The sequence below is a fragment of the Penicillium hispanicum genome, assembly GCF_028827665.1.
Source record: "Penicillium hispanicum strain IBT 35686 chromosome Unknown utg000004l_segment0_segment0, whole genome shotgun sequence".
In the NCBI taxonomy this organism is placed as follows: Eukaryota; Fungi; Ascomycota; class Eurotiomycetes; order Eurotiales; family Aspergillaceae; genus Penicillium; species Penicillium hispanicum.
The window spans coordinates 536651-549153 of NW_026623196.1; the positions used below are offsets into that span (position 1 = coordinate 536651).

Below are 12503 nucleotides of genomic sequence, written 5' to 3' on the forward strand. Positions count from 1 at the left end.
TGTCATAGCCAAGGAAAACCGCCCGGGGGGAAAAATCAAAAGCACCGCCATCATGTCTATTTGTCCAGTGTTGCCATGCACCAGGAAACATCCGGCGAGTAAACACGATTTGGTGGAGCCCGGAAACTCGTGGCAATTCATCGCTTCTAGAACGCCCAAGTCCATGCAAGAACAGCGGGCACTATGAGATGAAAAAAAGGCAAAAGAAAAAGGAAATTGGGCATTAAAAAGACATGACAACTCCCCTCATGCGTCGGGTGTCCGTACCATCAACCGTGCAAAGGGGAGAAGCTTCAGAGGAATGGGAAAGCCAGAGCAAAGTGGCGGAAAGTTGGGCATGATGATACACAGCGAGTAAATGGGGAGGGAAGAATACAGGAGCCCCGTGGTTAACACAGAGAAGAAAGGAAATTCTGCAGCGAAGGATATTGACCGATACTTCGAGAATCCGAAAGACGAGCATCTTGGTGTTGCCTTGTGCTGTTAAGAAAGGAGTCGTGGCATATCGTAGTAAGTCGTGAAAGTTAGGAGCGAAGAGAACCTCAAAGAATAAGGTTATCTGTCACTCGTCTGGTTGAAGTTACGCCGTCTGCTGCGTGCCCACTTGATGCAACTCATAGTGCGGGAGATAATCGAACCAGTCCGTCTCAGGGTTGTAGCGGTAAGCCTTGAAATCAACTCCGTAAGGTTTAGGCTCCAGCATGTACAGCATTCCCATAGGAACGTCCAGATCGGCGACCTCGTCACGCTTCAATCCACGGAAGTAAGAAAGGAGAACGCGAGCAGTGGAACGATGGCTGACTAGGAGAACGTGGTCGGTCATGCGCTCAACCTCCACGATGACAGTACGCAGACGATTGATGATGTCCAGATAGCCTTCTCCGCCAGGTCCCGGGTAACGATAGAAGAGCTTGTCCTTCTTGCGATGAGCATACTCCTCGGGGTATTGCTTTTGGATCTCCTTGTAAGTCATGCCCTCCATCTTGCCAGAGTGAAGTTCGTCAAGCATGCGCATCTGCTTGACGTCGTACTCTTCTTCGTTGAAGTACTCAACAGTCTGGACAGCTCGTTGCATCATCGATGACCAGACACAGAAATTGCGAGGCCGGTCACGGGGGATGTAGGACGGGTTAGGAGGGGTGCTGTCGCCAGGACGTGGAGGGAAGTGTTTCAACAGATCCTTTTGACGTTGATACAGCTCCCATTGCTGCCGCTGGTGGTCAACAAAACGAGCCAAGGCCTTGGCATATCGTCTGCCATTCTCGCTGAGATCAGAATCTCCGCCGATGCGGCCGGCCTGGTCGTCCATGCTCTCACCATGTCTGGTGATCCAGATCTGACGAGGTGAAAGATTGAAGTTGAGGAGGTAGTAAACAACCTGCGAAGACAGAAAACCATGGGTTTGATGGGAAACGATCTTGCGACCAACATCAATCATTTGGATGTAAGCCATGTCATGCTTTTCCTCGTATTCTCCCAGGGGCACATAAGACCTTTCATAGAGAGCCACTCGCTTCTTGAAATCCTCCAAAGCTTCCACGGGATCCTGGCCCTTGTAGTCAGGTCCAGAAAGCTTCAGACGCATGTTCGCCTCCAGCAGGTCCTTGTCGACACAGCTGCTTTCAAGGAACAGGACGCCGAGCTCAGGGCCAGCCTGTTTGCGGATGTGGTCAACAATTGCTTTGCGGCGTTCCAAGGTGCTATTAGTCGCGTCGAGAATGCCAACACTACCACCGCGCTCCAAGATGTAGTCAAGCAGCTCATCAAGAGTGTCAAGTGCTACCTGCTCGCGGAGCTTAACCGCACGCTGGTTCTGGGGATCGAAGAAATTCGCGGTCTGATCCATTGGTTCCGGGGAGGCTTCATTGACGGCTTCATCATCCGGGGTTGACTGGCCGGGGCCGGCATCGATCGAAGGCACGACAGTGCTCCCATTCGCCGAGATAGAAGCATCAGGATCCTGGCCATTCACGAGGATCTTGGCTGGAACCACTGGGGGCGGAAGGGGGGTCTCATTCTCTGGAGACGATGCCTCAGGCTGGTTCATAGTTCCGACACTGACGCTCAAGCGGCGCACCGAGTCAACAAGATCCTTGTGGACATTGCTTGGGCGCTTCTCCTGGCCGCGGTCGAGTTTGGCAGGTGAGGGAGACTTGCCCGCCGCAACACGACGGCGTTCACCGACGTTGAAGATTTCGGTGTCATGCTGGAGCCAGTTCAGGTACCGGGCAAGCTTCTTGGTGATGTAACTCTTGCCACGGGCCGGAAGACCAACCATGACAATAACCAGTTTCGCACCAACATCACGTTGGGCAATCCGGCCATCGGGAGAGACCTTGGACTTGGTCAACCCGGGAATATCAAGAGTGGTTGCTCGGACTCGGCCATTTGGGGTGCCGGGTTGGGTGCGACCAGATCTGCAGGGAGAACGATGTTAGTCCAATCATCCGGTCAAAACCGAGCCAACCACGCGATAAAGCAGCTAGCTGAACCCTCTGGGGAAATGGGGGGCAGGAGGCGTTCTCGACAAGCCAACGAGCGTCAGGGGAGAGCTACAGCCCTCTCCGGGCCTCGGGCGGGCACAGATTGCAACGCCGATCATCGCAAGCCTTATAAGCCCAAAATAAATGTTCAAGGCAAAGGTTCTAGGCACCAGGGGGACCTCGACGACTCAGAAGCAGGGACGACTTACATCTGTGGGGACGGGGGTGCGGTAGAAATCGGAGTGTCAGCCAGGGCGCTTCCGAATCCGCCCTTGGGCGCCTGCGATGGTTTGTGGGCATCGGAATGCAAGTCATTCCCTAGCGCTCGCCCGACCACGGTCTTCGGAGGAGGCAGCATGGCTCCTTCTTTCCCCGAGCCGATTCTGTTGTCGCTGGAGCCGATGCCGTCGGGCCGCTGGTTCATGTTCCTCTGATCGGTCAGAGCTGCAGGGTCGGGCGATGTGGCCGACGTCATGATAGCCGACCGGGCGATGTTGGAATGTTGCGCCATCCCCGGCGGGGGGAAACGTTAGACCGGTCTGAGAGAGCAGCCGAAAGACACTGGACGTCGAGGGGGGATCTTGCAGCCTTTGAGAACAGGATTTTTGAAGCCTCGCAGAACTGAGTGGGAGGGGAAGAAAGAAGGCGGGAAAAGCGGATGAGTCAACCAACGGCAAACGAGGTGAGGTCACCTTCACTCTGCGCCAGAGAGTCCCTGGCAAGAGTCAAAGACGCGACACCCCAAAAACGCTCTCTTGGAGATTGATTTCGAGAGCTCTCTTTTGCGTTGGCGTGTTGTGCGGCAGATGAATTAAGCAGGGTCTGTAGAGAGGTTTCTCAGGTGGGTAGGAGAAGAGAGAACCGGGAACAGGTCTGGTCGATGACGACTCCCCCTCTCCTCGACAAACCTGATGCAATGAAGGGTTCTCTTGCTTTACACAGTGAAGAAAAGGTGAATGAGAAGAGCACCGAATCAAACGCCCAGCAAGCGAAAGAGGTCACCTCGCCCTTTAGCGATCGTCAAGCCCACTTACGGTGGATCACTGCAGCACCAAGATTGTCATCATGGTATGATGTCAAGTCAACCGCGTCCTAGTTATCACAATGATAGCTGGGACTGAGTGGGTAGCAGGATGGATTTAGAGCTCTCTATATACACACTAGAACAGCAGGTGCAAGGAAGGTGTCGCGAGTCTATTGGCAACTACAGTCGTTATCTTCAGCTTAGAATGCTTGGCTTGAGAGCTCCTAGGCCAAATCAACACGGTGGAGCAATCATCACCATATCCCTTCGAAAACTATTAGCTTGGTGATGCCTGGAATATCGACGGGTTCCACCAAAAGTAATCATTGAGGGCCCCAGTCTCGGCGGAGCGCTGTAGATATCAGACCTCAGCCCTGCGGAAGCCGGTTGGGCGTGCCGAGATGATCGACTCATCAACAGATTTGAATCCCGGCGTCTCCGGATATATAAGTAGTCACTGCTTGAGAGGCCTTGTGCAACATGCGCTTGGCCGCTCAGGCCAGTCCTCCCTTTCCGCGGGACATACTCGGCATCCTTGGCAGTCAGCCTCGGTCTTCAGTACAGCAGCTAGAACCCCGACCAATGATAGGCTTCCGCCAAGTTACACTGATCCTCCGCTGCCACCGCCGGGGGTGGTATCAATCCGATGGTGTGGTACAGAATCCTTGGCACTTGGCGGTAACGCAGGGGGTGACACACATTGCCCAGGCGCGGTGGCTTGCAAAGAAGGTATTCGAGACGGAGTGAACGGTGGACCCTTCGCCCCGCTCCCCGAATATTCACGATCAGTTGCTTAGGTTCAGCGTCAAGCCGATCAGGCACGCGTATGCCGCAACGCTGAGCGCCGTCAGGACCACCACGGCATTTCCACTGGTCCGGAATTTGTGACGGTGAATGCCATCTTGCCCCACTTCGGAGAAGAATTGGCGATTTCCTTGGGAGCGGCGGAAGAGCCCTATGATGAGGACACCGGTGCCGTAGATGGCAAACAGCGCACCGATACTGTAGAACTCGGCGGTGAAAATCTTGAGAACGACCAGGGCAAAGGAGAACTGGGAAAGCGCTGTTCGGACATAGGCGCCTTCGAACGTCCGCTGTGCTGCTCGGACCTCAACAATTTCATCGGATGTCAGCACTGCCGAGCGGGCACGGTGCATTCGGAGACGATATCGATCCGCCGCTCGTCGCTGGGTCAGTTAGCCATGAAGATGGAAGCAGAGGAGAGAGAAGCTATGTCACCGGACAACAACGGCCACGCACCTCGAACATGGTGTTCCGATACAGACTTGGGTGGGAGACGAGCTCAAGAAGGATCAAGAAGGAACGCGACGAGGCGGACATCGCGAATCTGGGACACCCGTGACCACTCACGTGGTCGCCCTCACCACCATTGGACTCACTGCTGCTTTCGTCATTCTGCAGTTTGGAGATTGATTTCCGAGTCCCCGCTTGGGGTTTTGCAATGGATGTATTTCCAGTGTGCCCCTTCGCATTTCTTCGCCAACCCGAGTCGTTGAGCCGAACCCACAACTCATTTCCCCGCCAATGACGTGCGGTGCTTTTCAGATCTCCAATAAAAACGGTCGGCTATCGAACTTGCCCGACGCAGCAGCTCAGTCGCCGCCCGCTTCCCCACACTTTGCCAGCCATGACGGTCGGCGCCTTCTCCGAACAGCGTCAGCGTCTTCTCGCCCGAGTTCTTCTTCTCCTGGGTTTTCCTCTCTGTTCCCCCCTAACAGCGTATGTGAGATCTCCCAGACATTTGTGGCCTGCTGCCGGTTGAAAAGATGTCCAAAGTATTCGATGCGGCCGAAGGTATTTTCGTTCTCCGCACGGGCACCGTTTCTGCTCCTTTCTCGAGTTGTCAATCCAAAACTGACGAGATTCTATAGTCGCAAAACATAATACCCCGGAAAGCTGCTGGGTAATTCTATATGGCAAGGTGTACGATGTACGCTTCTTGGCTTGCACTTTGGTATCACGGTCGAAATTGACTAGTATGCTAGGTGACCGATTTCCTGTCCAGTCACCCCGGTGGTGCAAAAATCATTCTGAAGCTCTCGGGCAAGGACGCTACCGAAGAGTATGACCCCATCCATCCTCCGGGTATTTTAGAGGAAGAATTGAAGCCAGAGGCATGTCTCGGAACCGTGGACGCCAGCACACTGCCCAGGGGCGAGACCCCTGCTGCTGAAACAGAGGAGCCCACCCAAGGGCCTCCACCCGTAGAGACGCTCCTCAACTTGGATGAGATTGAAGAAGTCGCTACGAAGCAAGTGAGCCACAAAGCATGGGCGTACTATTATTCAGCGTCCGACGACAAAGTCACGAAGCACTTCAACACCGACGTCTACCGCTCCATCCTTCTGCGACCAAGAGTGTTTGTTGATTGTACTCGCTGCGATTTAGACTCCGCCGTTCTGGGCCATAAATTAGGGATGCCTATATATGTGTCGCCTGCGGCGATGGCACGTCTCGGCCACCCATCCGGCGAGGCAGGGATTGCGGAAGCTTGCCGTAGCTTTGGAGCAATGCAGATTATCTCTAACAACGCCTCCATGACCCCGGAACAAATTGTGAAGGATGCTGCTCCAGATCAGATATTTGGTTGGCAGATCTACGTTCAGATTGACCGAAAGAAGAGCGAGGCGATGTTGGCTCGCATCAACAAACTCAAAGCGATCAAATTCATTGTTCTCACCCTTGACGCCCCTGTCCCGGGTAAGCGTGAAGATGACGAGCGAAATAGCATTGTCGGTGCATCCACTGCCGTGACCAGCGGCGTGAAGGCGGCAGAGCGCACGGCAGACGACACTCCGGATGTTTCGGGAGGATCTGGTGGTGTTGGTCAACAACTCTTTGCCGGCACGGATCCCTCTTTGACATGGCAAGAGACCCTACCGTGGCTAGCCAAGCACACTGACCTTCCCATTGTCCTGAAGGGCCTTCAGACCCATGAGGATGCTTATCTTGCCTCACTCCACGCCCCACGGATCAAGGGAATAATCCTCTCCAACCATGGTGGACGAGCCTTGGATACGGCACCGCCAGCCGTGCACACTCTCTTAGAGATCCGAAAATACTGTCCTGAGGTCTTTGATAAGCTGGAAGTCTATGTGGATGGTGGCATCCGGCGCGGCACAGATGTCGTAAAAGCCCTCTGTCTGGGGGCAAAGGCGGTTGGCATCGGTCGCCCTGCTCTCTGGGGCCTCGCCGCTGGTGGAGCTGACGGCGTTCGACGGACGTTGCAGAGTAAGTTCTGTGTGTTGTCATTCAGTCAGGGGTATCATACTGACTGACTCGATAGTTCTGGCCGACGAAAGTAAGACATGCATGCGGCTTCTTGGTGTGGAAGGCGTTGATGCCCTGGGTCCTCAACATGTAATCAGCCTTTGTTCCTCATTTGAGAACAGCACTGACAGCTTCCCAGATAAACACTCGCTTGGCTGAGCAACAGATCTATGACGGACCATCGGGTCTCGACTCTTTAAGACGGGCTTTCCGAGCGAAGCTTTAGGGGCAGGTATTGAGCTCCTGTTTGTAATTAGCACTAGATTTGCAAAATCTTCATTTCAATTGTAGATACTAGCCACCGCCGATCCGTGAGCTGGTCATATAATGACAATTGTTATGGGTTGGATGACCAGGAAAGGAAGGGATAGTGTAATCCTTACCACCAATATTATGCTTCTACGTAGCTATCTCTACACGGCGAGTGGTTTCTCCTCCCGGCTCTGGCTCCAAGGTTCTCTCCTGTTCGCAAGTAAGCTTCGCAGGTTGGAATTAATGTAAAATTAGATAACCTGTTTCCTCTCTTTCCTTCGTAAATGGCCCGATACCGTAGTTGGTTACCACGTATCGTTAACACCGATAAGGTCCTCGTCGAGCCCGGGTCTGGTCATCTTTTTTTGTTATTTTTTTCGTTAAACTTGAATCATTTTGTGGTGGTCAACCGAGCTTTAGCGAATCATGTACCACAGGCTTGGTCGAGTTCAGAGACTATCCTAGTGATCGAATTTACTAAACAAGTATAGACTGAGGTGCTCGTTCATGTGACGGCTCAAACGATTGGTAGATATTACGCGCCGCGGTACCTTCTGCAGCAAGAGGGACAGGGATGAGCAATATGGTGTCTCGAAGTCACTTTCTCCTCTTTGCCTTCTTCACCTCTCATCCACTACCTACCGCCGGCCCGTCTTTACCCCTGCAAATCAGACCACTGTGATCGTTAAATCCGACGTTGAGTCAGTCATGACCTCGGGAAACTTCCAAGGTTGCGCTCACGCTTACCTAATACTTTAGGAGAGATCCATGGATGGATAACCGACAGTCCTCCGATTCGAGCTACGATGGCGCGGTCCAAGAGGCCCAATTTCGATGAGAATGAGCGCGAACCAGCGCAACCAACTCACATCGTCTGGAAAAGCCGCCCAGGCAGAACGAGGCAAGAGCGCGATAATGAGTTTGGGAAACGCCATGCAGAAATACAAGGAGGAGGAGAAGAAGAATAAAGGAAAGAAGGATGAGCAAAAGGATGAGAGCGCGAGATGAAACGCTAGTGGGTGAACGCCTGATATAGAGTAAGATCATACTTTTCTTTCTCCTCCACTTTCTGCTGAATGAATGAAAAGGCATTAAACCCCCAATAAGGCATAGTGACCAGCCAGAAAGATTCATCAGTCTTGTTTGAGAACCTTGGTTGAATGTGATCGTAGAAGATCTTGAATAATGCTGTTGGACTCTCCAATGCTAGCGAGCACCAGAATGTCCCGCTTTCCCAGCCTTGTTGTAGAGTAGGATATAACACAGGCGGAGTTGTCTCTTCCTCAGCCAATGCATGCATAAACTCTGCGTGGAGAGGTCCGTACTCCGATACAGTGAGTAGATCGACCGCTTGATTTGACAGCCAGTAAGGAGGATGGATCATCTGGATAGGGAGAGAACATGCCCACTCAAGGTCAATAAAACACTTGATATTCCACTCATCATCAACAAATATATTGGATTGATGGAGATCAGTAAGACTTAGAAAGAATGGACCACGAAGCGATTCCCGGCGAAAGAAACAAGGCCAGACGCTCCGCATGACCATTAATGCCGATGTCTGGTACGCACCGTCCTCTAGATGGCCCACGGCATTAGGCTGATACCGTAGTCGGCTCTCATGCAAAGAGAAGAGGTCGGAAATATAGGAACTTGCTGACTCATAGGTGGTGTGTCGGGAAATATCAACAGGTAATCCCTCGTTTTCCAGTTGGTGAGTTTGAAGAGGAAGTGGTCTATTGAGAAGCCTCAAGTACCCCTTCTCATCCAAGGTGAACGAACCAATTCTTGGTAACGGGACCTGAGAAAGTTGGACAAGTGCTCGAGAGAGGCCACGAAAAAAGTTCATCCGCAAATGAGTGTCATGACGGCCGTGCTCCCATGTTTCAGAGAGCATTCTACCTTGAGACGGTTGTATGTAATCGATCAAAATGTATCCTACACTGAGAGTAGGCGCCTTGGGAAAGGACACATATTGAGAGGGTACTGGATAGCCCAGGCGTCGGAGAGTCCAGCGACGAAGTTTTTGCGCAAAGCGAGAAGGAAATGGTAAATCTTCTATGTGAGTAAACTGAACTCTGATTAGCAGGAGAAATCGCATGTACTGTATATAAACATACTGTTCGACCTGTGCCTAGAGCAAATCCATGTAATAATGGGATGGGAATGTCTGCACAATTGACCTAGAGCCACGCATATGTCCCTACTTCGCAAAGTATCTTTTCGTCGGAATTCCCGGGGTGGATCAGCTCTCCGACTCGATAAGGCAAAGGGAATCGAATCAGAACTTGTTTCTCAGGCCGTGTGTCGCGTCGGATGTGGACTCGGATGCAAACATTGAAGCTTCCACACAGCCAGTCTGCTGGGTCAGCTACTAGGCAATCCTTTGAAGTCAAGCCGAAATGCTGAGCAACGGTGGAGCTGATGATGTCTCGATTATGATACAGATATGACAAGAACTTCTGTTCCTTCTCCCAGTATTTCGATTCGTGGAGAACATTTGTTTCGCGACTCTTCGCTGCGGAATATGTGAGGTTCTCGTGTAGAAGACGAAGAATCTTTGGGGGAGGTTCGATTATGGACATATTGATTGACCTGGATATTAGGCAGTGAAAGGGGGCCTGACAGCTTGTACTGCGACGATGGAAAATATTTCTCCCGGCGCAGCGGACCACAGAATTCAGTGGCTGAAGTGAAGATGCTATGTGCATCTGCCTACACTACATGCATATAGTATGCCAATGTCAAGCCGATCCTTCAGTAGTATGCACTTCAATGTTTCAGCATCCAGCTGTTAAGAGCTTGCATTGACGTCGGGCAGCAGCTGTATCAGCAATAATACTGCTGCGAGTAACATGTCAGCGGAATCCACTGTCGGAATAAGTATATAGAGACTCGCATTAATAGTTTATCCATCCAAAGCCCCTAAATTGGCAGATTGGGCGGAATGGCAACACAGACTTCTTGATTCCAATTGGTCGGATCCCCTCCTATCCTAACACATGAAGACTCGGTCCGGCCTTGACATTACAATTCTGGGGAAGTATCAAGCTACAAGCCTACCACGGGTAGTCATTCTCGACTTATTGGGTTAATTACCAAATCATCATTATGTCGACTTTATTAGAACGCGACAGGGCAACCAACAATCGACGTTCTAATGAATTGCTGACCTGCGTGGGGTCGAAGCCGCGGGTACATGGAGGCGGGGGGCGTACGACGCTGAATATCTGACATGTTTTCGAATTGACCAACTGCATGCTCCCTTGGTTTTTCTTCGTATGATTTCGCACCACTGCCGTGTTCATAATTCGACCCAGAGAAACCAGCCTAGAATAGCTATGGCATCAACACGGGGACATCTTCTCCCAAAATGGTTTCCTCATGCGACGAAGCCATTTATCGCTAACGCGCCGATGCTTGGATTCACAGATCCTCATATGGCAGCTGCGGTGACAAAATCTGGAGGCCTCGGTATGTTAAGACGAATCTGTGCCGGCTTCGTCCCAATTCGCTTTTCTTCTGGGACCTCAAGTTGGGATGTGGAACAAAACAGCATCTAATTTTCTGCGCTCCTGGGGCGGACACTCGGAATCTTTCGTTGACTGTCGTCCACAGGATTTATTGGCGGAGGATTCGATTTCAAACCCGGATCGACCCAGCTGGAAAGACTCGATGATCAACTGGGGAAAGTTCGATCGGAACTCGGAGACATCCCTTCAACGCAGACACTCCCCATCGGTGTGGGCTTCATCACGTTCCAGCCATCTGGGTATATTGAGAATGCAATCCCCGTGCTCGAAAAGCACCGTGTCGCTGCCGTTTGGTTGTCCTTCCCCGAGTCCGATGCAGATCATCTGCCGCTCGTAGAAGCTATTCACAAGATTCAGACAACGAGCAGTTGGAGTGTCAAGATCTTCGTACAGGTTGGCACTGTGCAGGCAGCCAAAGAAGCGCTCAGCCAGGGCGCCGATGTCCTCGTCGTCCAAGGGTCAGACGCCGGAGGACACCAGTGGGCTCAAGGAGCAAGTCTCATGTCTCTCCTGCCCGAAGTGCGAGACGTTCTTGTGAAGAATGGAGACATCTCGCGCAAAGCAATACTTGCAGCTGGAGGTATTGTCGATGGCAGAGGCTGCGTTGCAGCATTAGGACTTGGTGGGTTATCTGTCACTGGTCGCAATTATGGATTTTCAACTGACAGCCCATCAAACAGGTGCCGATGGAGTAGTGATGGGTACCAGAGTGAGAATGTGAATCCTCCTTGGTGGCTCTATAAGACTAACCACTACTAGTTCATCGTAACTTCAGAATGTCCTGCACCGAGTCACATCAAGCAAGCAATTATATCGACCAGTGACGGTGCCATTTCCACCGTCAAGTCGACTCGGCATGATGTCTTCCAGTCTACTGATGTGTTTCCCCGGCAGTATGACGGTAGAGCCGTGACAGGACTGAGCTGGAGGGAATCTGAGGAAGGAATTAGTGACGAGGAAATCATCCGGCGATATCAAAATGCCAGGGAAAACGGAGAAGATCATCGGCGAACCGTGTGGGCGTGAGATTTCCTTTCCCCCTTGACTCGATATGCAATGCTAATAGGACTTGGTTTGGTAGGGGCGCAAGCCTTGGTATCATAGACAAGGTGGTCTCTGTGGGGGAATTGATCACAGCTATTCAACAAGAGGCAAAGCTAGCAGTTACAGCGGCCCTGGATAGCATCTAGAACGGCCGGGTTACGTTTATCTTTGTAGTGCCGTCGACTACTCTATGGTTCTCTACGAACTGGGCATATTTTCACCTTTCATGACGCGCGTCTGTACGTATTAGATCAGTTAGGTCCCGAATTGTCCCTTGGCATGGAATATATATTTGTAGCGAAGCAATTTAGGTTTCAAAAAGGATTACCCATCTTCTTACATGGTGGTGACCGGGTTTTAGAAAGAATCGTATGTTTTTGCGCATTACCATGAACATCCTTTTCTCATACTGGTCACTCACTCTATTTAGTCTACTAGCTTCATTGATCTTCGAGTTATTCGCTGTCCTGATCTCTCCACAGGTCAATCACGCAAAACCTGACTCGGGACGATGAAAGCGAGCAAAAATTAGAAATTGATTTCGAGAATATCCCGGTTGTACACCTCGAATATTGCAGAATAGAGTGGTGCAGGTCGAGCGCGGACCACAGTCATTGACGGGTACAGAATCGCGCCCTCCACAGGTCAGAACGGCCATGTCTGGCCTCCGCAGCTGTCATTTTCCTCGGTTTCACAGGTCCTCAGAGCCTGCTAGTAAATGGCACCGCTGTCGATTTTAAATTAACTGCAAGGAGATTTTCGAGAAGAGCAAATCCAAAACCAGGGGCATCTCCCAGCTACCTTGGTATCGGTATACAGCGAAAGCCCCAATCAGGCAAGGTCCCCCCCCCCCCCCCCTCTCCCCTTCCGACCCCC

At 51.7% G+C, this 12503-nt stretch overlaps 5 protein-coding genes across 5 annotated transcripts; 3 read left to right on the plus strand and 2 right to left on the minus strand.

Annotated features, from left to right (window-relative positions):
* Positions 1-580: 580 nt before the first annotated feature.
* Positions 581-2994, minus strand: N7459_003947 (6-phosphofructo-2-kinase PFK26; the record flags this gene model as incomplete). The annotated part of the gene is made up of 2 exons (XM_056943131.1): positions 581-2417; positions 2693-2994. 2 exons carry the CDS (start codon positions 2992-2994, stop codon positions 581-583), a joined length of 2139 nt encoding a protein of 712 aa, XP_056800014.1.
* A 1298-nt stretch (positions 2995-4292) lies between these two features.
* Positions 4293-4664, minus strand: N7459_003948 (uncharacterized protein; the record flags this gene model as incomplete). Its single annotated transcript, XM_056943132.1, has 1 exon — positions 4293-4664. The coding sequence occupies one exon, from the start codon at positions 4662-4664 to the stop codon at positions 4293-4295; it is 372 nt and encodes a 123-aa protein (XP_056800015.1).
* Positions 4665-5294: 630 nt separating this feature from the next.
* On the plus strand, positions 5295-7024 carry N7459_003949 (FMN-dependent alpha-hydroxy acid dehydrogenase; the record flags this gene model as incomplete). The annotated part of the gene is made up of 5 exons (XM_056943133.1): positions 5295-5322; positions 5400-5458; positions 5514-6759; positions 6815-6888; positions 6938-7024. The coding sequence occupies 5 exons, from the start codon at positions 5295-5297 to the stop codon at positions 7022-7024; spliced, it is 1494 nt and encodes a 497-aa protein (XP_056800016.1).
* Positions 7025-7856: 832 nt separating this feature from the next.
* On the plus strand, positions 7857-8058 carry N7459_003950 (uncharacterized protein; the record flags this gene model as incomplete). The annotated part of the gene is given in 2 exon segments (XM_056943134.1): positions 7857-7922; positions 7942-8058. The coding sequence occupies 2 exon segments, from the start codon at positions 7857-7859 to the stop codon at positions 8056-8058; spliced, it is 183 nt and encodes a 60-aa protein (XP_056800017.1).
* A 2408-nt stretch (positions 8059-10466) lies between these two features.
* On the plus strand, positions 10467-11773 carry N7459_003951 (nitronate monooxygenase; the record flags this gene model as incomplete). The annotated part of the gene is made up of 5 exons (XM_056943135.1): positions 10467-10524; positions 10669-11205; positions 11264-11292; positions 11343-11605; positions 11665-11773. The coding sequence occupies 5 exons, from the start codon at positions 10467-10469 to the stop codon at positions 11771-11773; spliced, it is 996 nt and encodes a 331-aa protein (XP_056800018.1).
* Between the last annotated feature and the right edge of the window lie 730 nt (positions 11774-12503).